This window comes from Uranotaenia lowii, chromosome 3, assembly GCF_029784155.1.
Source record: "Uranotaenia lowii strain MFRU-FL chromosome 3, ASM2978415v1, whole genome shotgun sequence".
Classification (NCBI taxonomy): Eukaryota; Metazoa; Arthropoda; class Insecta; order Diptera; family Culicidae; genus Uranotaenia; species Uranotaenia lowii.
This window is the reverse complement of record NC_073693.1, coordinates 295,785,928-295,810,789: the sequence shown is the minus strand read 5'-3', so window position 1 is coordinate 295,810,789 and position 24,862 is coordinate 295,785,928. Positions and strand designations below refer to the sequence as shown.

Sequence of the window (24,862 nt, the reverse complement as noted above, 5' to 3'; positions counted from 1 at the left end):
ATATCCGAAATTTATGCACCAATTCATTATGTGGATCATTTTTGATAGTACACTCTTGAAGATTCGATCAACAAGTGAGAAAATATTGGAAAATCTATAGAAGACTTATGGACCTGGGATAAAATTTCGAGGTTTTGATCTTAGTTCTGAGTTGAGATTGTTACTCTTGATTATTTTTAGTTGCTCATCGAAATTTTTTATTACGAATATAAAATTTTAAGTTTACAGAAGATCATTGCTTGACATTTTTTGGATTCTCATGGGGGGGGGGGGTTTATCCCCCAAAACACTCCCCGTTCCTACGGCCTTGGTCATATCAATTGAAGTCGAATATATCATTCAAAAAATACCTCCATAAAATTTAGTCGTGAATCAATCATGACTCATAAGGTGATTTTTTTAAAATTCTGAAATCGTTGATTTTGATTATCAGGATTTAATTATTTTCTTAAAAATGCAGATAATTCAAACACGGTTTATGACTTTAAAACTGGGCTTTTAATGTGCTACTGGTAGTTATTTTTTGTAATTTATTTCATCATAATTTTTTGTTTTAGTTTTGCTTTCTTTGCAGATTGCGTTTTTTAGGCTGTGATCTTGTTTCCTAAAAATAATTTGTTTTCCATTTTTGGGAAACCAAATTGCAAATTGTTTTGCAATTGGGGGCTAGTGGTTTAACCTCCTCATAAAGATTTTTTCCAAGTAAAATTTTCAGTTCAAGATATGAATTAACCGTAAAAACGTGAAATTACTTCATCCCAAAACGTGTTGAAAAAGAAGTCTTAGAAAAATGTCAGAATATTAGCCCACCTTCGGTGGAATTTAGCCTGCCTTAGTTTAAGTTTAGGCCTAACACATTTTATTTTACTCTCAATATAGATTTACAATTAAATCATCCTTTTGCATTGAAACTCAAATCTTGACACACAAGAACACTACCCCGTCTTTATTTTTTTTTATCAGAGAAGTGTTTCTAAACTAATCCATTACTTTATTACTTATCACTTTGATAATAAAAACAATCTTTTATATCATTGCAAATTTTTTGCTGCTATAAAATATTTCTCACAAATTTTATTTCAGCCTTCATTTTATTTTGTATTTCTTAATCTCCCAAATGTTCAATTCCACAATCAAAAGGGGTTTGATGAATTACACAAGGCCACAATTCACATTTTTGTGAGAGCAAATTTTGATTAATTTTGTTATATACTAGCTGACCCGGTAAACTTCGTTTTATCTTTTACATAATACGCTTATGAAATTGTTCGAGTTTTGTCTCATTTCAAGTTTATTTCCCCTCTTCCATAGAAGAGAGATTTTCGAAACTACTATACAAACCATCTTTGACCCGAAAACCCCTCAGATACAAAATTTCACTTCCATTTGACCGTACGTTTTTACGCGATGGTGTTACAAAGAAATCGCGTCCATTTTTATATATAAAATAAGAATGTCATAACTTAATTATATTTTAGATGTTTTTGAAAAAAAAATCGATTCGTTCTTTAAACTTGATTCAATATGTTAAATGGATTTAAACCTTCTATTTATTTTCTTCAATAATGTCAGCAATACTTATTCCATCTTTTTCAAAACGGTAGAATTAAACTTTTTCAGATCATTCATCAACATCATCGTCATCATCATCAAAATTATATTCCTGTAATTAAATTTAACATGATGAACAAATTCAAAAGTTTTTTTTTCATTTAGATTTGTTAGTCTATCAGTTATCTATCTAGTTATTCAGCCCAAAACAAATTTTTAATTTTATAATCTTCATTTCACCAAAAGGAGAGGTGATAGACAAAATCTGATAAAAAATCGAATTCAGGACACTAAAATCTACCATAAGCTGTCAAGAGACATCAATAAAATTCCAAAAAAAAAAGTTATTTAAAAGGTAATACGTTTATATAGAAAAAAATCTTTCCAAAACGTTGAATCTTATCATTTTCATCTTAATAGGTATTATGTTTGAATTAATGAAGAGATTAATCACCGTTAGTTATTGAAAAAATAATAGAAAGTTAGAAATTTTCAATGTATGTTGAAAATGAACGAGTAGAATTTTTCAGAATCTCATTCACCACATGTCATCAATTATTTCTCATGAAACAAACTTTCATTTGAAAAACCTTTAAATTTTTTTACTAGAAAAATATACCTTAAGCCGATAAGGCCGATAAATTGAAGTTACATTTTTTATTTATTTCTAAATAAATTTACCACAATTTAATGTTTTCGTTGTTTTTTTTTGTAATTTTCAAATAAACTAACCTTATTTTTAAGTCAAACTACTTAAACAAATAAAATATTTTACATAAGTTTGCCTTGGTTTTTCTACTCTGAGTTATGAAAACATCAACTTGAAAGCCTATTAATTAAAATTTAAAAAACTTCGTTTCTTTCTTTTGCCCTTTCCATGCTATTAATTGACGACGACATTATATTCATAGCTAGAAATTTTAAACTATAACTACGCTGGAAAATTTATAAACTTTTTAAGAATTTTAGTTTTAAAATTAATTTACGAATTATTCGAAAAATTATTCTAAGGAGCAAATCTTAAGCTTAATTGTCAATCAATGTAATCAATGTGTGGTGGAATCCATTTTTTTTTTAATTTTCATCAGTTTTGTTTTTGATCATCCAAGAAATCACCCATTTCTAAACCTGTACTTTGTCAGTGATGATAAATTTAACATGTTGTATTTAAAATGTAAATCAAGTTATTGTAAACTTTAAAAAATTAAAATGATTTTTTTTCTCTTTTATTCATATTAATATCAATCATCCATCGTCTATGTTTTATGAATAGATGCTCTAAAGTTCAAAATGAATTTTTTTTCTCATCAAAAGTTCACATTTCAAATCTTGATCGAATATAATTTCAATTTCAAAATGATACAGAGGAATTTTTAATCAATCTTCAATTGAAAATAATGAAATGAAATTTAATTGAAAATGATGAATAAATAACAATTAGGCCGGAACAAATATTAATTTCTTCTTTTGTTTTTTCTTTGAAATTTTTCAAAAACACGGAGGGGAAAAGAAATAAAGTTTGAAGCGTTTTATGGAAATTTCGAAAATATTATCAAATATCCGAAGGATTACAAGAGCAAAAAACCAATTGTGAACGATGGGAATTTGATCATATTTTGTATCCTTGATTTTAATGAATTTTGCGATAAAAAAAACTTGATTTATGGGTTTTGTGCAATGATATACTATACAATTTTGTTTCATACAAGCTTTCGTGCAATTTATTAATTATTGGTTTTTTGCATTATTTTTTATTAACCCTTCCCCCCGCCTCTTGTGATATTCCAACTCTGAGTGAATAATAAAAGGAATTGAAATTTGTGCCGGCTTTATTATCATAGTGCCAAACAAAATTAATATCCATTGGTTAAATTCTGATCTCATCTGAAATTAAGTTCAAAATTCTAATTTGATTCTGTTGTTAAAATCTGATGTTTTATTTTAAGTATTTCATTTCTGTGCCCTAATTTTCATGTCCAAAGTTTAAAATTCTGATTAAATTCGAAATTTTTATTCGCATTCGTTTTGTGGTGAATCGTTTTAGTATAATTCATTCATTTCTATTGTGTTGTGAGCTTATATGGTTTAATATAAGCTTGCCAGATTGCCCGGTTTTATCCGGGTTTGCCCGGATATTTGATGCAAAATTTCGAGGAAGTCCGGTCCGGCCCGGTTGCCCGGATATCGTGAAAATAGTCCGGATATTGCCCGGATTTTTTCACAATTTTCACAAAGAAACCAAAAAAAAATCAAAGTTTTTGAGTAAGTTTCAGCAAAATCGATTAACGGTATGGAAATTTTCAACGGTTGTTTCAAATAATTTCGCTGATTTACTTTTATAAACCTTTAAATAATTAAGTGTTCCAAAAAGTTTTTGGAAGTCTGCAATTACATTAATAAAATATTAGTTTCATTTTTTTTGCATATTTTCTTCGCTTTTATATATAATAACACCTAAATTATGCCCGGTTTTTGCCCGGTTTTTGGATTTGAAAAATTGAAATCAATGCCCGGATTTTGCCAGGTTTTTTTGAAAAAATGCCCGGAATTGCTAGGCCCGGATGGGAGTGGAAAAAATTCTGGCAACCTTAGTTTAATAGTTATACCATTACCGTGGTTGAATTAAAGGGAATCTTTTGATTGCTTTAATTCAGTTCATTTTTTTGTGTGATGGTTATGAGTAAGAAAAAGTTTAGTTATTAATTTCCTTGTTCATTGTGCATTTTTAATACTGTGATTATTTCTAGCTAAAATGAATTTCGAACAACCCCTAAGCTATCATTTTAAATGCGATTTAATGTTTGCTGGAAATTTAAGTGTCCTATCCGGGAATTCCCAAATCCCGAAAAACGCTAAAATATCCCGGGAATTCCCAAAGCGAATCAAAAATGTTAAAATAATGAAAATTTTCCCAATCTTAATTAGAAAAAATGGATAAGATTGAGCAATGAATATGATAGTTGTACCTTGATATATGGCTTGGACTTTTTTCTAAAAACTGGATAATACATTAAATTTGATAAAAAATGTTTTTTCGTTCGAAAACTTAGAGTAAAACTGAAAAACGACATAGAATCTATAAAACCAAACATTTCCAATATGGAAACGCTACAGAAAGAATCTGAATGTTTTTTTGCAACACTTATCATTTAGAACTTCCGTTTTGCAAACTGTGGACAGTAGCAAAACCATCGGCAAAGAATTGGCATATTTTGAAACAAAAAGATAGTTATTGGAAATTTTTTGAGAATTTAATCATTTGATGAAAAACCAGAAGTCCAGCTAACCAAACTCTATAGATTAGTGAAAAGTCTTTCTCAATTATTTTCATTTTTTCAGCAAGGATCAGTCAAGTTTGTCTTAGTTTTTGGGTCTTTATTTTTATTATTGTAAATTGAATTTTTGAGGCATTAAAAAAGTTTGAAATGATTTGCAATACTTCTACCCAAAAAATTAACATGTAGATAAAATGTCGTATGCAGTAGTAGAGTATTCAAATCTTCATTTATATTTCTTCCCTGAGAATTCCCGGGAAAAGGACAATCTAAATGACTATTCTTTCAAATATTTATGTTCACCTTAGTTTTGTTTTGAATGCTAATAATGACAAAACAGTGATTTTTTGGTATATATTTAAACAAACACTTATAGAGAGCGAAATAAAAATTAAGGGGAACACAACTAGAACTAAGATAAACACAAGAAAAATTTGTGTCAGACACTACTTATCTGGCAGATTGACAATTAATAACGAAAGATCGGAATTAGATTCTAGAATTTGGGGATCAAATCAAAATACCAAACAGTTTTCAGTTTTCAATAAATTTGGAGCGGTTATTCCAAATATTTATTTAGTTTTTTTTTCTATCAGCTCTTGATTTGAAATCACTTTTAAATAGATTAAAATCAATATTTTCAGAATAAAGTTTTAACCTCTATGATCAAATTTCCCCTGCACTGTGAGTTGATTTGACGTCTTAGAAAAAAGTTATTGTAGTTTTCAAATTGTAATTTTTTTCTTAATCTGCAGAAAACTGAAATTTTGACAAAATTTTAAAGAAAATTTAAACAAGATAGTTATTATAATATTTTTAAAACCAGTCGCAGTCTTCAACAAAGTTGTTTAGTGTGTTCAAATTTTTAAAATCAAATATTCAATGACTTTCATGAATGATGTCATAAATAGTTGTAATTTTGTCTATTGACATTTTTGAAAGTTCTGGAATAACAATTCTTTGAAACGTTGAATCTTTGAAACAAGAATATCTTTGTTGGCAAGATCTGAATTCTTGATTGAATGAAAGATAAATAAGCAATTTAAAACCAGGTTTCAGTTTTCATGAAGGTTTATGCGTTTGTAAGATCAACAAAGTTCGATTTTATACAAAACTTGCCAATTTTAAAATTTCCTCACGAAATACTTCGAAAACTAGAGGTGATAGACAAAATATGACAAATATTTTTCATTCAGGATGCCAAAATCTTTCAAATCAGTTATGAAACATTAAACCTCGACAGCAAAAATGTGTTAAACTGATAATTTTTTTTCGAAAATTATACAGAGTTTATAATTGAATTCTTGGGTTCATTGGTTTATAACTTTCTCAGATTCTTCACAGAAATTTTTTTTGACTATTACGTGTCGCTGGAACTGTAACCTTGAAAATAAATCAAGCTGTAATTAACAAAACCTTTAATTTTAAATTGTTGTACACTAAAAATTAAATGTTACGTAGATAATCATGTTTTCGACCTGTAAAATTACGTTACGAGAAATGTCCTGCTCCTTTTTGTTACAGGACATTTGCGTAATTTTATAGGAAATAATTTTTGCTGTGTTGACATAATTTTCAAATTTGCATTTTGTTATGGTTATTATTTGATAAACTTAGATTCAGGATTTTTTCTGAACCTTAATGTTTTCCCTTGAAAAATTGTACATGTCAAACAATTTGCAGAGACAACTTAAAAAAAACTATCAAAATACTTGTTAGAATTGTAGTTTTGAATATCAGAAACATTATTGACAATTTTAGATACGGAATCAACAAAAATCCACTTCTTAGACTTCAAATTGTGTTGTATAATCGAAAGAAAAAGAATTAACTTATTTCAAGCGCCTCAGAAATTGCGTACAATCGTAAAAAATCATCGAAATTGTTCTAGTAATAGTTAATAAATTTCAAAAAGTGGATTGAAAGTTCACGTAATTTGACACAATTTTGCATCGGAAGATATTTAAAATACGAAACACAAAATTTTTGATGAATTTTCAAACGTAGCTGTTTTTCGAACTTTTTTATCAATTTGCAATTTTATTTTTGCAATGAATCAAAGCATGGCAATGGCAAATTAATTAAAAGTTCGAAAAACAGCTACCTATGAAAATTTGTCAAAAATTCTGTGTTTCGTTTTGATTTCATCGAAAAATGCCAAAATGTGTGAAATTACGTCAACTTTTTTATCAATTTTTTATATTATAAATTTTCCAAATTTTTGTGTTTATAATTATCATAGAAAAATATTCAAAAATATACTTTTGTGTGCAACGTATAGCTTCTAACTTCAGCTTTCTCGGATGTCGGATACTAAATAAATTTTTTTAAAGCATTTCTAAAATTCGTTTTTTTATTGTTCATCCATAAAGAAATGCATATTCAAATCTTTCAAAGTCCTAAAAACAAAAAAAAAAGTTTTCCATCGTCTTCGAAGATAGCTAATTTTCTACTGAGCACATCATCATCTTCAAAATGCATCACAAACGAATTCCTATGTGCCGTCATCACATACGGGCAGATTCCTATTCGAATTTCGCGTACAAATTCGACATCATCAAGCTAAACATCTCCATCACATAACAAGCCTGTGCCTCAATCAGTGTGATCGATCATCATCACGGCAAATGAATGAACAACAACAAACAATTTTCCACCCCTTGATTTCGACATCATAATCCCAAGATGGAACAACCAAAAAACAAAAAGCGAAAAACAAAACGCTGACAAGACGCAAAACAAAACACCCAGCTTGATCAATCTGAAATTTCCATTGATGGTTTTTTCTGAAAGAGATAGAAAAAAAAAAACAATCGAAAATGAAGCAAAAAGTTCAGCAGCTACGATTTACAACCAAATTTTCCGTCATCTTTCGTCTTGGGGTTTGAATTTTTTTTTTTGAAATTGGATGAGACGATGCAATTTCGGGCATCCAATTTTGCACCTCCACAAATTGGTAGCTTCGTCATTTTTATTGATTAATCCACGGTTTTTGGTGCTGATGTATTTTTTTTTTTGGCTTGTGTCTCTTGAATGCAAGATGTCTCAAAAACGTGGGGTTGAACAGCTTAAATTTAACTTCTTCTGTTTTCAACCGAATTTGATGCCAAAAGACGACAGTGCATAATTTGCTGATGATGATTAGAGAAAATTATGTTAATAAGTGGATTTTAGGTAATTTCTTGCTGATTTCGAGTTTTGAACTTTGCGGAATTTTGGTTTTGCAATTTCCGATTTGATTTTTTGAGATATTTAAAAATAAAATTTTTGATGGAATCTGAAGTCATGTATTCAATTTGACCTTTTTAAGAATTTCACTATAACTGTTTTATCATTACGAAATCTTCCGAAAGCCATCAATATCTCGTATAGTTTCCCGAAATGTCTTTAAATTAATCGGTGTTCAATTTTACTGTCCAGCCCTTGATTTATTCGAAAAATTGGCAGTTCGAATAATTTATTTTAGAAAAGCATACCGCACATTTGAAAGTCTAATCGATGATAAATAAAAATGCCAAAAAAAAGAGACGAATCTTCCCCCCTTTTGCGAGACCCTAGAAAAATGTCATCGACCTTTTCCGAATCTGCAAAATCCGGCAAAACTTTCTTCGATCAGCCTTTGGGTTCAACGGAATTGACATCGAAAAAAAATCTTATAGCCGCAACCAGACCCATCTTTTCCCTCGAATTCATTCATGAGATGCGTACTAATTATTCCACTCAGCACCGCCATCATCACCATCATCATCAACATTGGCGCAAGGCGGATGGGATTATCGAAATGCTGCACGTATTTCGGTCGATCGATCCGCCGTCGGCCGATCGTAGTTGGTCCATGGCCCAGAGGGTTTCGCGTGGAAAGGTAGACTTGCCGATCGCGGATCAAATTCGCCCATTTATGGAAATTTTTATTCACTACTTTCCGTGGCAAATTCACGTGATTCGTGGAGAGAGATTGAAAGAAGATGGCTTGGGGTGAATTAGTTATCACTTGCCTGGAGCATTCAGCTGTTTCTTCACTGTTTGAGGAAATATTCGATCAATTTGTTCAATCATTATAGACAAAAATATCTCTAGAAAATAAATATCCGATTTGATGTACAGACGAACCTGGATAGGCGAGAGTCCAAGGGAGTGATTTTTTATTCTAAAATAGGTTTCCAACTTATGCAGGTTCTCTCTTTCAAAGAATATTGTCCATGAAAGCAACAAAAAGCACACACGAATGCAAAATTATTGTTCAACTTATAATAATCCATTGAAACAAAGTAAATAAGCACCAGTTCTAAAAAATCCTAGTAAGATTTCAATTCCTTACTTCTGGCTGAATAATGTATTTTAAACTGGATTCATTCATATATTTTTCAGGCTAATATAACATTTTTCCATAAAACCAGCTATTAAAACAGATTTGGAGTGTCTATTATTTGGTTATTATTGAGTGAAAAACAATCCGTGGTAATTGAATTTTGAGGAATAAACTAAAGAATTTCTTCTAATCAAAATGGAAAAAAACACCGATAAAAACAAAAATTAACAAGATGTATAATATAATAAGAAGCAGAATACAGCGTTCAATCATGAAATGCGCACTTGAGGTATTTAAAATAATATTTCGATTATGATAAAATATAGCTTGAACAGTTTTTTCAAAACATATTCATTATTATTCCAGTTAATATTCATCATTTGAATAATAAATTAATTTTGAAACCATTACAAAATAAAATTGAGCAAATATACTCAACCATCCTTCACGGTTAAAAAAAGGACAATTAACTGGTTAGGGTCGTATAGACTCGGATCACTATTTTGGTGGTATCTTCAAAACTACAAAACCGATTTTCATGAACTATGCCATGCTGATAGTCAATTTGGTGCTTAGTACCTGTTCAAATAAAATAAATTCAACCATTTTGGAATTATCCATATGTTCACTATCTATTTTTGAAAAAAAATATTATTTGTGGGTGTCTGAAAATTAGGCCAAAAAACAAAATGGTCAAAAAAGATGACGTTTTTGAACAAATAAAGTGACCGCTTCAGTTAAAATAATAAAATTTCACTAAATATTTAAATATTAAAGTAAAAACAGTATTAGGTTTCCGTTGTCTCATATCATGAATGGAAATTAAAGAATAAATAAAAAATTGATATTCTTCATAAAAACCATTGTTTTTTACCGAATATCTTGCTAATAATTGGGCTGATACATTATTTAATCAATGGAAAAATAAAAAAAAACAAATCGTTTCCAGATACCATAATTTACAGTTTGATTCATATTTGATTTTACACCACCTGGATGCACTGCTAGTTTCAGAGAGAACACGACGATGGTTTTCTTACTTGAAATCCGCGCGGGAGCAAAATCAGTTTACAAACATGGCGGATTTTCTATCATATCCGATTTGAACTGACTTCAGACGTAGTTTTATACGATCTTTTTACTATGCAGTTGGAATTGCGGTTCGCAACACCATTGTAAAGGACTTAAGTAATCATTTTTGATACGATTTTATGTCTACTGGGTAACCAGCTGTGGTCTGCAAAGCCAAGCACTTTTATGATTTCGATAGGAGCTCTCAATCTTTCTGAATTTATATCAATCAAGAGTTTTTCAATACGACTTCAAAAAAATGAGTTATCTTTGATGCAAAAAACCTATTTTTAAGAAATTTTTAACTTCAAGGTCGTTTTTTGAAGAGCATAAAAATAAATACTTAAATTTTTAAGAAGCATCTAATAGCAAACATCTGAAGAATTTCAAAATGGTTGTGTTTATGAAAACTAGTTCAGTTGTTTTTATTTTATAACAAAAGCAATAATCCAATTAAAAAATCTTAAAATAAGAAATTTTTGAACTTCTTATTTAAGGAAAAGTCAGAAAATATCCTGTGTCTAGCTTTAACTGTATTTGAGATATTGCTTCGAGAAAGTACAGTTCAGGTCATAGAGACCCTTACCACAAATAAAAATTTAGATCACTACTCAACATATTTTTCTAACTTTATGTTACCCATATTATGGGAAATTAGTTTCGGAATAAAGATTAAAGACTGGTAACCACTTAGAAAATCATTATTCGACTTTGTCCAATTTATGTTGGATGACAATTGATATACTAATTGGGACACTCAAATTCATTTGGTTTGATCTTGATAATATTTTTTGAAATGGACGTCAAAAGAAGACTTTTTATAAATTTTTAATTTGAAAATAAGTTTGAAAATAGAAAATTCATATCTTTCTTATAAATTTTCATACTAATCTTTCTTGGTAAAGCTCACAAAAAAAGCTCAGGCTAAAAAACCTAAATGTTAAAATTTTGATTTAGGAATTCATGGAGAAAAAATAGACAATTCTCTTAAGAACTTAGAGCAAGGGTTTAAGTTTTTGTAATTTTTTTGGTGATGGTTTTGATATTTCAAGTCGGATGTCCCGATAAGATTGCCATGATTTTTTAGCACAAAAACACAAAAACATAAGCAGGCTCAGTTCAACAGAAGAAACAATAATGATGTTGGTTTTTCAATAAAAAATATTCAATTTTTTCATACAAACCTTAAAGTTTCAATTTACTCATGTAAACGGTACATGAAAATTCTGCAAACAAAATCATGGTTGAGTTTTGAATCAAAACGAAGCTTTTTTGACCCCAGGAATTGCGAAATTCAACAATGTCCCCATATCGAATTAGCCAATTAAGGTAAGCGACTTTGAAAAGATCTAAACCAAGATTTGTTCAGAATTCTCAAGTTAGTTAGGAAAACTGTCAGTGTTTTTCAAACGTGTTAAATATAAGTTTGTTTAATAACAAATGCCTGTTTTTTTTCAAATTGTGAGAAATTCCCTGTATGATTCGGTGATTGTCAGCCCCAGATGTATACAGGTTGAAGAAGTATTTAACCCTCACCCGTACTTGAGATTTTTACCCGTCCGAATGTCTGGAGTATTTAACTGACACTCTTGACTTTTAAAACCGCTCTCGTTTTGTTTCCCAGCGACTTTGTATTACATTAATCGTTTCAGAAACCACGTAACACAGCTCAAATAAATTTTTCAGACATTATTCAGATTCAATACTTAAGTTTTCCATTTAGGAAAATTGAATTTCATGATAGTTCTTTCCACAACAATATCAAAAAATTAGTGTTCATAAAAAACTAGATATTCATACTTTTGTTTGATATTTTGATATCTTTGAACCGAGAGAAGAAGAAGAATGAATGCTACATACCAACTCGCAGTCGTCTATAAAGCTTCATCAATCACTGAATTTTGCTAATATTTCTATTCGTAAATAATAAACGAAAAATAATAAGTTTAGCTTAGATTGATTGACTACTCACATACACCTAGAATCATTGAACTTTAAATGCAACATTAAGAATGGCTGAAAATCAATTATTTATTGTTTTTTAGGTAGACTTCAAACAAACGAATTTTATGTTTCTTGATCGCAGGCATGGCGTGATCGACTGCGGCCATCAATTTTGTCCAGAGACCAAAAGAACGGTGTCTGGGATTGAAAGCACATCCACAATGAACAAAACCGATACTCTCTCTTTAAACATCAATAACGGCGCCGGCCACGTCTAAGTAGTCAAGAGATAAAAAAGAAAATAAATTAGAGAAAGGGATGATAGGAAATATATTTATGCTTAAGTACCGAGTTTACCTCTGTATCCAAACAAAACTTTTTTTTTTAAGAGGAAAAGGATATAATCAGGAGACACTTTTTACTAGTGTTGCGCGATCTGGGTGTAACAAGTTCGCTTGACTACATTACAATAAAAAAATAAACATTATTGTTTAGCGTTTGTTGTTTGGATTTATCTTATTTCTGGGCATATAGTCGTTGTCAATAGCCCATTTATCTGGAGCTGAAAGCTTCAAAAGAAAGAAGAAGAAGAATCTTGTTTCTATATCCTTAATCGCATTATTAAAACATTCTGATCAATTCAAATTTTGAAAAGAAATTTTGTAATTTCAATCATAAATAATTTTTTAAATATTTGACAAATTAAATGACATTGAAAGCTTTGATTTTCAATCGAAAATTTGGAATAATTTCTCAGGGTAAAGTTTTTATAAATTTCTTTTTGAAACTTTATCAAAAACAAATTCAACACTCTGAATTCACACTCAGTACGTAACACTGACTATCAAAACTTGGGCTAAATATAAACAACAATTCAATATACGAAAAATCTTCAATTTTTGTACGAATTTTTGTTAATAGATGCATCGCAGAATAGTATTTCACTAAAAACATGGAGAGAATAATTTGCGTTAATACCCTGGAATGATTAACTTGGGTACATCAGCAGGTTTAATCTCTTCCTAATGGAACAGCCTACAGAACTCCACAAAAATTGAAAAATTGGCTTGGATTGGACTTTGAGCATCAGGTTGAAGCAGTTGACGGAACTATTCTTGGTACGAACTTTTCCACTATTCACTATTTCACCAATTTTAGATTTTTTCGCTATCAAATTTGCCTGGGGCAGAAAACCTGCTTCTTATGCAAGCCATAATAAACAAAAAAGACTGTTTTCAAACTAGAAAATAAGATTGAAATACGAAACATGAAATATGGCCACGTTGAAAATCGAGCAGAAGGGAAGAAGAGGGGATGTTCGAAAATCGCACATGTTAACGTGGCATTCGAACGGCCCTTTACGCGTTCTCGCTCAATGAGTGCGTTGACGGGTACAACGGAAAGCATAACGTGCAATACAAAATAATAGGCTTAAGAAAGAATTTGCTAAAAAATTTCAATAAAATCGTAAACTCTCTAATCAAAATAAGGCGTATCTGTCTGTTATGTGGCGCTGAAGCTAGTCCACATTAGGAAACGTTTGGTCTTGTGAAGGTCTCAATGTCTCCATTGAATCTCCGAACAACAAAGTTCGTCTCACCACAAAAATCTTGATTTAAGTTGCCTAGTGTGGACTAGACTTAAGATACAAAGTCGAAGTAATGTGGATTCAGTTTGAAAAGCATTGGCTTGCCTGCTTTGATGAATGAATAAAATCATGAAAAATCAGTGTTACACAACTCATATACATCCTTTATGTACACAAACACAGCGTATTTTCCACTAAATTAAACAACTCTGCTTTCTTGAATGGGGATCCTTTGGGTGCTAAATTATTTCCCTAATAAGTTGAACAAATCCTATCCTATAATTGATTTTTTTAAAATGTACTGCGTTGTATCCACCCAGGTTGCCCACAAGAATATAATTTTTGTTTTTTTAACTCTCCAAGGCTGATCGCAAAATATCAGTTCCGGGGAAATTTTACCTGTAGATTGTTGAAGATTCCCTATTTACAAATTTTTACTGATTTTGTTGATTTTAGATTCAGTGTGTAAGTTATACCTAAAAAATATAAAGAATGGTGTAGAAGTAGTACATACTTTTCAATTAGAAAACCGTAAAAACTGTTCAACTCACAGTAAAATAATTTTGAAAAGTGGATTGAAAAATTGACGTAATTGGACACAGAATTTCTAGCAAATTTCCAATGGTTTCTGTTTATCGTACCTTTTGTAAATTTGCAATTACTCAGATTACCTTATACTAAAAATCAAGAAATTCATTAAATTATTGGGGGTCTCAGAAGAATTTTTTATTTCAATGCGCTTAAAAAGAAATACAAGCCGCCAAACTTCCAATAGTGTCATATTAACTATCGAGATCAGATAAGGCCCACCCATATGTGTACAATAGCACACATATTCTTGATTTGAATTGTATTGAATTACGTTTTGCACGATTTGTCATGCGAATCATTTAAGACTACCCTGATTCATTTTGGAATGTGCTATGACAATTAACATCATCATATAGATGATTGAGGGTGGTAATCTTGTAGGTCTTCGCTCAATATGCGATTGGGAATAGCTTTATATAGGACATTTTTCGTAACAATATGGAAAGTTTGACGACTAATTGGGTCGTCTTCTGCGACTTGAGTGCAGGGCTCTCATTTTACGTTAGTTGAATAAAAATTTTTTTTTTTGGGATTTTAAACCAATTGGTTAATTCATCCCCAAAAAAAAAAATTAAAAATAAGATTATTCCAAAAAAAATGCGTTTTTTGTTGTCAAATTCAAGTTAATATCGTACAAATTTATTATTTGCCTGGTTGATTGGACTTGATCCCCTGACGATACGATCAGCAGGATTCAGGGGGATTTGCTTCAAAGGCATTAAACCAAAAGCAAATCGTATATTTCTATAACTAAAATCTTTTAAATCGTAGAACACGTCATCGATGATCTAAAAATGGACCAACATTTTAAAGCCTCCTTAAATACGACTCCAATCATCGATGTATCATTATCATGAACGATTTTACTGAACTTATTTGTATTCTTTTACGATTGACAGCAAATACGTTTTACGAAAATCAGACATGCGAATTAATTTGCATAGATATTACGAATCAATGCAGTTATATACCATTGTATTGCATATATCTCCAAGTGGTAAGCAGAGTTGCGAGATTATTTTCAGTTTTTTAAGTTTACAAGTTTTGTTCAAATAACAAGCAATTTCATTGTTCCAGTAAAAAATATATTCACGAAATTTACACAAATATTAGAACAAACATTTAAATATGCTATCACAAAGTAAGTGATGCTTTTTCATTTCATTTCATAGTTTATTAATCCTTATAACTTAAGATACTTAAGTTTGAAGTAACTTTTGAAACATACTAAAGATTAAAATAAAATTTTATTACTAATTGTTTCATTTAAAATATAATCCCTTACTTTAACAATCTTGTTTGCTAGAAAAATGTACTTTCTGCAAAGATCTAGAACCTGGTGAGGATTAACTATAATCAAAATATGATGACCGTTCTTCGAATATTGAAAATATTCATTTTTTTTTTCTTAAGTTTTTCAATTTTTAACTTTGTTTTTATTTACTTCAGCAGTAGTTAAGAACAATACTTTCAAAATGTTCAATAATTTTTCACTTCACCTAAAAAGGACTATTGAAACCATATTTTTAAATCCGGTTTATACTAAAAAATAAAACTCATGAAGTTTTTTTTTTCTAAATCTGGTTTTTACTTTTAAAATCCTCTTATAAGTAGAATTTTCATCCGTGTTTTTTTTTTGCTATTTTCATCGTTTCATTTGAAAATATATTGGTTCTGGAGTCTCTACTAACCAAGGTTGTCGAAATCAAAGAAAAATCTATAATTTCACAGAATTTTGGGAAAATATTTCATCACAAAATCTGTGTTACATGAAACGGAATTCTAAAAATATACACATATTTGACAGATATTTTTAATTTTGTATATTTTTCAATAATCATTTTTATTTTCGACAACAAACATTTTGAATTTTTTACTTTTTTTGAAAGATCATGATAAGATAGATAGTTTCAATTGTTTTTTCTCGAGTAAATCGTGCAAAAATAAAATTTTCATGAGTTTTTTTATTGAATTATTGCTTTTTCTATCACAAGAAACCTCTTTTGTTGCAAAAACTCCGATACAAGCGATGTAGAATACCTATACAGGCTCCTTTCGATTTTGGCAACACGCTGGAAAACTTCTTGTTGCCAAAATCGAACGCCATATTATTGTTATTCATTTATATTTGTTATTTTTGTCATTTTTTTTAAAGATATTTTTTTGTCATTCAAATCTATTTGTTATTGTTTTTTTTTAGTTTTATGACATGTATGTAGTTCTTTTCATTTTTATGCTTTATAATTTTCATTATTTTTATGTTATTTTCATTTTATTTTATCAACATTCAAAACATTAAAACAACTTTTAAACAAAGTAATGATATTTCTCCAAATGAGAAAGGTCCTGGAAAATATTAGGAATGGTTATTGAAAAACTCGTTCGATTTTGGCGCATGTATCAAGATAGAATGTTGCCAAAAACAAATCGGGTATGTCAACATGCCCACACATAATCCACTTTTTTGCAATACGTTTTATATTTTGTACTAAAAAAATATTTTTAACTATATGAAGAATTAATTAACTTTGAACATAAATTAAATTTTTGATCCTCGAAAAAATCAAGCTTCATTCTCGAAATGATTCCATCATGTTCGCATGAATAATAAAGTATTCAGTTAAAAATAAAATTGTACAAATCTTTGTGCTTATCTTGCAATAAGAATTTTTTATTGAATTCCACACAAAATGTAATTTTGTTCACCAACAATTTTAAATTTGAAGGCATTGATCTTCAAAATTTTCATATAAATGCAAACTAGTGCAGAAACAATTTAAATTTAACGTAGTGTTTCAAAAATGAAAATGGTTATCAATATTTCTGAACATATTACGGACCGCGAAAAATTTCTAAACAAAAAAAAAATTATTAACTTAGTACTTATGAGTGATCCTTACTGTTGTCTTAACTTTGTTGAACAAAGTTTCTTTATTAAATTTTAGATTTAAATTTAATTTCAAAATGAATTTGGGACCTGTATTAGGATGAAGAATTTTTGACTGATCCTTTCTTAAACAAACCAAATATTTGAAGCTTCTTTTACTAATAGATTACGTTACGAATCAGTTTGAATACGGTTGTTCTTATAAAAACAAAATTGTAACGATTTAAAAGATCTTTGATCTTATGTTACTTGGAAATAATAAATAAATAAATAAATAGATTTTTAAAAAATATCAAACATTTCGTAAAAAATAACATAATTTCAACAAAATAGTCCGAAAGACTAAAAATCTGTTTTTGAAAACTGTTGTGTAACAATTTCATTCTTCAAAAGAGACGAAATAAAATGTCATAAAAACACATCGGTTTCATCTCATTTCGCCACTCTCACATTGCATAGCAAAACGTTTCATGAACTTACGAAAGGTTCACTGACCATCGGAAAGAATTTCCCTTCCCCGAGACTTTTAAAGTTAAAAACAAAGTTGCAATCAGCAAAACTATCAAGGGTAGATAGCACAACTTCAATTCCTGGCGAGCAAATGCAATCTCATCCGGATGGGATAGGAAGCCTAGGATCGTGCCTAGCATCCTTAAACGAGCTCAGAATTCTCTCAACGTTCTTACCTTCTAGCCTGCCGCGGGATCGACTGGGTCCAGCATACCGGGACGTGGTTGAAATGTTTGTTGTTGCTGTTGTTGTATCGGTTGGAGTTGGAGTTGTTGGATGATTGCGACGATCCGGAATTTGCGGCGCCAGTTCCAACGGATAATCCTAAGGCGGAGGATGGTCCGGATGAGGACGATGTGGTGTGATGATGGTGGAACTGGGATTGCGGTGTGTAAGGGTTCGGAGAACGGGTTGCGGTCGATTGGAAGTAGATTGGAGGTTTGTGGTGCAGGTGATGGTGCAGGGATTGATGATGCGTGAGCTGGGAAGCCGGTGCGTGACAATATTTGTAGATGTTGTTGGTGGAGGCCGCGGACGATAGACGGTACGGATGGGATCCGTAGTGGGACTGAAGGGAGTGCGGTTGATGGTGGTTGTTGGGGGTTTGGTGGTGGTGATGCCGAGGATCGACTGCTACACGCACGAAACGGCCGGCCAGAACGTCGCCATGACCGTTGATTAAGTCGAGCTGCGAGCCGGACATTCCGATCGTGTCCAGACTGTAGAGGCTGCTGTGAGCCCGGGAACGGGACATGGAATCTACGGATTGGGATCGCTTCTGATAGTAGAAGCCGCTGATCGGTGGCGGAGGAGCTCGGGTTTTGATGCGGCGGTAACGAATCTGCTGAGATGGTTGGCTGCTGTTGTTGCCTCCGGTATTCTTGGAGTTCTGATTAAGATTCCTGAGGCCGGTGGGTGGTCTGCCTAGGGTTGTTTTTTCCAGTTTGGCTCGGAGTTCATTCTCGATTTCGCCCTCCAGGCAGATGATGCTTTCCGGTCCACTGTCCTTGATCAGGGGACTGCTTTCTTGGTTCCGACGGGTGATTTGGGTATGTTGAACCCCATCACGATCGGTTCTTTGCAGTACATCGAAGGCCGGCGCTGCCTGTGCCGTTGCTAGTTCTGAGTCAGTCGAGATCCGGTCCGGGTCACTTTCAAAACCTTCGTCCAACGACCTGGTCGGACTCAGTATAGGTTTGGTGCGGAGTTCCGTCTTGCTTTCCATGTTCGTTTGTGTCACTCAGTCAAGGTTCCACTGGCCACGATCGACGAAGAAGATCAACAGCGAAAACAACAACCCACCAAAACTAACGACTCACTAAAACGACTCAATCTCTCACTTCCTGTCGCTTATTTTCCACTGTATGATCACAACAAACCAGCACACTGGAGCACTCTACAAATCATCATTATTAGCTGCGCTCATCGCCCATTGCAGATTCTTCACACTAGAGTAGCTTCCCCTTTCGATTTCAGGCCCAATCTTCTACGCCCTCCAGCAGCGTATATTTCACTCTCGACTTCGTCTTCTTCCCAACAGATCAAAACAATTCAGCTCTGAGACCTCCAAAAAACACCAGACGAACAACCCAACCGAATCTTTTAAAAGCGAAACTTTTCACCGGATCGTTGATTTTCTTCTACTCTAAGCACAAATCCAAACAATTCTATTGTACTCGAGGGGCGAAACAGAGGGAATCACTTGATCACTTGAGCCGTAACATTGGGATGGGATCCATTGCCCAAGACCCTCACTCGCGCCCCGAAGTTTCTGATCCGATGAGCTCTCGTGGATTAGAAACACTTCAAAAAGAAATACCGAAGATGGGGGGGAAAATCGGAAACCGTCCCGAATCGGCGTCGATCGTCGAACTTTTCTCGATTTTCCTCGATTCTAGATCAAAGCTTGATCATTCACAGTGGAAAAAACACAAAATTCGCAACCTTATTAAAATCAACTCTTTTTCCAAGTTACTCCTCTAGGAGTTGTTTCTTGTGTATCCTATTTTGTTGTCACTGCACCCCCGAAAGGCCTTCCTTCGCCACGAAAAAAGAACACTTCCCACCTTTCACTCGGCTTGCGTAACCACAACCAACTTCCCAGCCGACCACAAAAAATCATAAGCAACCCGTCCGAAAAAAAAACCCGTCGCCTTTGGTCGATCCAGCCCCGAGGGCTACAGGCAATCGTCGTTGTCGTTCGCAATTTCTCCCCGGGAGCCAACGGCAAAAGAAAGCTCTCGCGCAAATCTACACACGATCAACCGAAAAAAAACTCGGAACAAACGAAGTCCCTCTAACAAGCACGTTCGCGCACGATGTGACTCGAATTGAAGTCGTTGGCAAACTGACGAGTGCGATCGAGTGGACGACCGCAACAGGTTGGATTAGCACTTGACTTAACTCCGCGACTTTTCTCTCGCGGGTTCTCCCCTGAAGAAAACAGTTTTCATTTCATCAACCTGTACTATGCTAGCACAACTTGTACTGTGAAGTTGGGGAGCTTTCCGCGACTTTTCTTAAACTCTCAATGCTCTCTCAGTTTTCCCTAAAAAACATAATTTCCAACTCCGGAGAGTAAGCTAACAACGTGCGTCGGTCGACTCAGCCGGCTTAAGCCGGCTGCATGGCGTTTAGAGTCAGAGTCACGCGTGTGAAAAACACGTGAATGAAAACTTGTTTTGGTTTACGCTTCGCGGGAGCCGAGGATCCATGTGCTTATTTGCTCTCGTGAGAGAGCGAAACGCTCTTCTGGCTCCTTTCCATACTTCGGAAACGAGGAGCTTTCTTCGCGACTTTTTTTTAATGGTCAGTTGGGGTCGAAACCAAAGGGGGAGAGAATAGTGGTCGAATGCATTTCTCCCATCAGCCCTGCTCCTAACTTAGCTAGGAGTCCTCCTAAGTGATATTATGTTTTATGATTCCGCGATGCAATGCGGATTTGGAATCGGGCTGCGGGCGATTGGGGGTTGCTATCATGTGTGTAATAAATTTATCTACCTGGAAGCGAAAAAAAGCGTTAGCAGGTTTGACTTCTTTTTCGTTGCCCCCAAGGGGTGGTTTTGAGAAAACGCAACATGCAACGTTCCAGGATTAGATAACAAGGTGTTCGGGTTTCATCGTTGGAATAACGCTTCGAGTAATAAAACAAGTCGGTGATACTAGGATAATAATGTTGAGTAGTAAGGAAATATCACGGGGAGCTTGGTAGTACTCATCGAATTTTTGAGCATTCAACTTCTCACTTCGATCCTAAATTCTCAATGACGATTATTACTTAATTTATTATGTGGAATAAGAACTCAAAGTATTTAAACTTTAATCAAATTTAAGACTACAGTTGCATATTTTAAAAATTCTAGTTTGATGACGGATAAGCTAATCAAACAGCGTCAATTAAATTCGCTAAATTTTGCTTAATCACGATATCTTAAAAAAAATTCTTCAAAAAAGCGCGGCCATAGAACTTATTGATATTTTCAAAAACATTTGTTCACACAATTTAAAACCAAATCTTGAACTTCAAGAACCGACCAATATTTTTAATGTTCAATCGGGCGCTGAATCCAAAAACAAAATTCAAAATATAAAATTTTGGAAAAATAAAACCAGTACTTGTGCTTAGATTCAAATATCTCGGACCGCATAACAATATTTGTTGTCGCTACGGAAAACAAACGCCACTTCTTACGAGTCGATCAAAATTTATTGACGCTTTTAAGCTGCAATTATCATAGGAAATTACTCGAAATGTTCAAAACAATAAACTTATTATTACTTACATTTTTAGTAACGTTTTCTTGTTTGTAAGCGAACAACTTTTTCTTACAAATCCCCTTCCAACTTCTACCTTATAACCTATAAATTCAATTTAGGGGAAATCAATAAGATGGACTTGGGTGCTAGTTTCTAACTACTCACGGTATTATCCGTAATGGTCAGAATATCACCTACTGGGAAATACCAATCGGATTCGGAAACTAGTAGTTTTGCGTTTTCCAGTTTAATCTACAGTGCTGACCGGTTCAAGAAGCACGCTTACCTAAGAATTGAGAACTAATTTTTACCGATTATGTTCTAAATTATGGTTTGCGGGACTTACAGTTTGGTGCAATCTGAACTATAACCACACGAGCCGGTGCACTTGGATTAGCGAACGGAAAATATCTACGGTTTCTAAAAGAACTACAATTTTACGCACAACCACGTTGCTAGCTACTTCAAACTTTTTACTCCAAAACTAACTCCTCCTACTTATCTTTGCTTTGCTATCTTCACTCTTTCTACTTCCTCTTTACTATCTTTCTCTATCATGACATTTCTTATTATAGACCCTCTCACTCTGTTCGATGCTGTTCTCAGCTGCGGTAACGGTTGGGCGTAACGTCGCAACATTCCCCGCCCCGTAAAGCTACTGAGGAGGCGTGGCTTCACTAGACTTGACCACGTCTAGAACTGCTAGCTTTACAACGGGTCTCTTAAGAACGCCCTGACTCGTTTGCACGTACGCACTTCTTGCTCGTCCATCTCTTCCTGGTTTCGTCTGCAACACAAGACCACGAACCCATCGGTTCCGTATTCCGTCGTCGATGATGAAAACAAGATCACCTGCTGCAATCGGCTTAACATCGTCGTGCCACTTGGTCCTACGCGTGAGGGTAGGAAGGTACTCCTTCACCCATCGTTGCCAGAACAGATCCGCCATCCGCTGACACTGGTTCCATCTGCTGCGAAGAGCTTCACGTTCATCCGTTGGCACCTTTTCGATTTTCTTCGTCCCGTTTGAGTTCAGCAACAAGAAGTGATTTGGTGTTAGAGATTCTTGCTCGGAGGTTTCCAAGGGAAGGTGAGTAAGTGGGCGTGAATTTACAATCGACTCTACTTCGCAGAGTACGGTTTCAAATACTTCGTCTGTTGGACTTCGAGATTCGTGGAAAGTGGACATGGCTGATTTGACCGAACGCACCATCCTTTCCCACGCTCCGCCCATGTGAGGTGTGACGGGAGGAATAAAACACCATTGCGTTTCGGCGTCCGTGAAGATTGATGCAAGTCCTTCGTTGATGGCTTTGATCTGGACTTCTAGTTCTCGGCTTGCACCGAGGAAATTTGTTCCATTGTCCATGTAGATTTTTGCTGGTGGACCACGCCGAGCGATAAATCGACGTATGGCTAGCTTGCACGATTCGGTGGACAAGGATGTTACTGCTTCCAGGTGCACTGCTCTCACTACGAGACAGGTGAACTGTGCAACCCATCGTTTCACTCTGGATCGTCCGATCTTTATATGGTAAGGACCGAAGTAGTCTATGCCTACTATTGCGAAGGGTTTCCCACCCGCGGTGAGTCGATCTTCCGGAAGTGGTGCCAACCTTGGAGTTTCGGGCTTCGCCTTATACACTTTGCACCAACTACAATTCTTTGCAGCCCGCTGTACCACTGCCCTTAAGTTTGAAATGTGAAAGCGTTGTCGTATCTCGTTCACAATAGTTTCGCTGTTGCCATGTGCGTATTTCCGATGGTACCAGTCAACAAGAAGCTGGGTCACTCGATGAGTTTTCGGCAAAATTATGGGGTATTTCATGTCATGGGGAACACACGGTGACAACTCAATTCGGCTTTGCATACGGAGGACTCCCCATTCGTCGAGAAATGGTGACAGTTTACGAATAGGGCTGTTTTTCTCAATTTTGCGGCACGACTTTTCCGGAATCAAAGTTTCGCCCAGTACAATCATTTCGTCGGGATAAGTCTCACGCTGGACCATGTTCTAGATCGTTCTTTCTGCGCACTGACAGTCTTCTTGGGTTAATCCCTCGGCGGTTTTGTTCCGGTGACGCACGATGTTTCTCCAATGGAACATGTACGACATAGTTCTCAGTAATCTTTCCCACTTGGAGAAGTTTTCGAAGGCGATCGTCGATTCAAAAACAATTTCTTTATGGAGGTGCATTGGACGAATTTCTTCCACCGTTTCAACGTGTTTGGATTGTTTCGGCCACTGCTCTTCTGGTAAATATAAAAAATCTGGACCCTTAAACCATCGGCTTTTGCAATCCAAAGAAGGACCATTCAACCATTTCGTCGCCTCATCAGCAACATTCTGTTTTGTTGGTATCCAGCGACACTGATCTGGCCTGGTGTGTTCGAGTATTTCTCCAATCCGGAATGCCACAAACTGACGAAACTTCCTAGCGTCGGATTGTATCCAGGAGAGGACCGTGCAGGAATCCGTCCATAAAAACTTCTTCGCTATTGGGATGGTGTGTAGACTTTCAACTGTTTGAATTAACCGACTTCCAATAACTGCGGCTTGCAGTTCGATGCGGGGAATAGACAGTGGCTTCAGTGGGGCTACCTTGGCCTTCGAGGTTATGAGCGAGCACCGAACCTGGTCGCGATCGATGATCCGAAAATAAGCAACTGCGGAATAAGCATTTTCACTGCCGTCCACAAATACGTGCAGCTGAATAGAACGATAACTCTCCACATCATAGTCCGGAAAATAGCAACGGGGTATTCTAACTTGCCCGATGTTCTTGAAAACCTTTATCCACCTTTCCCAGACTACTTCTACATCAGTTGGGACAACCTCATCCCACGCAATGGCCTTTCGCCACAAAGTCTGAAGGATTAATTTACCTTGAATAAGAAAGTGTGCCATGAACCCCAAAGGGTCGAACAGGCTCATGACAAATTTCAGGATGCTTCTCTTTGTGAGTGGCTGTTATCAGCTGCATAAGGTCTTCACGAAGTGCCACTGTGTAGCCAAACTCGTCGGTTTTCGGAAACCACGTCATACCCAGCACCCTCTCGTAATCATTCTCCCGTCCAGAGTAAACACAACGGAGCATGAACACCATCGACGCCTAACTCGCTTGCAATGGATTCTACCAATAATGTCGTAGATGACCCCTCGTCGAGGAATGCATGGGTCTCGATACTCAGATTTCCGTTATACAAAACCACAGGGATGATACGGAATAGAACTGGCGTCTGGAGTTGTTGGTGAATGGCTACAACAGCTGTTTCTTCCGGCGGTCCGGGATGGAGAAGTGGGTGATGGTCTTTACCGCATCTATTCACATCGCATTTTCTTTTCGATCTACACGACCATTTGCCGTGAGGAATGAGGC

The 24,862-nt window shown here is 34.4% G+C and overlaps 3 protein-coding genes across 3 annotated transcripts in view; all 3 read right to left on the bottom strand.

Annotated features, from left to right (window-relative positions):
- LOC129754565 (uncharacterized) overlaps positions 1-20,057 on the bottom strand; it is a 383,442-nt gene extending 363,385 nt beyond the window's left edge. Inside the window, exon 1 of the mRNA XM_055750706.1 lies at positions 17,903-20,057. Within this exon, the coding sequence (XP_055606681.1) occupies positions 17,903-18,951 (1,049 nt within the window). The 5' untranslated portion in view covers positions 18,952-20,057. The remainder of the gene's footprint in view (positions 1-17,902) is intronic.
- Positions 20,058-22,137: 2,080 nt separating this feature from the next.
- LOC129753616 (uncharacterized) lies at positions 22,138-23,493 on the bottom strand. The gene has a single exon (XM_055749451.1). The coding sequence runs from the start codon at positions 23,491-23,493 to the stop codon at positions 22,138-22,140; it is 1,356 nt and encodes a 451-aa protein (XP_055605426.1).
- A 3-nt stretch (positions 23,494-23,496) lies between these two features.
- On the bottom strand, positions 23,497-24,526 carry LOC129753615 (uncharacterized). Its single transcript, XM_055749450.1, has 2 exons — positions 24,410-24,526; positions 23,497-24,351 (listed from the first exon to the last, which is right to left on the bottom strand). Exons 1-2 carry the CDS (start codon positions 24,524-24,526, stop codon positions 23,497-23,499), a joined length of 972 nt encoding a protein of 323 aa, XP_055605425.1.
- Between the last annotated feature and the right edge of the window lie 336 nt (positions 24,527-24,862).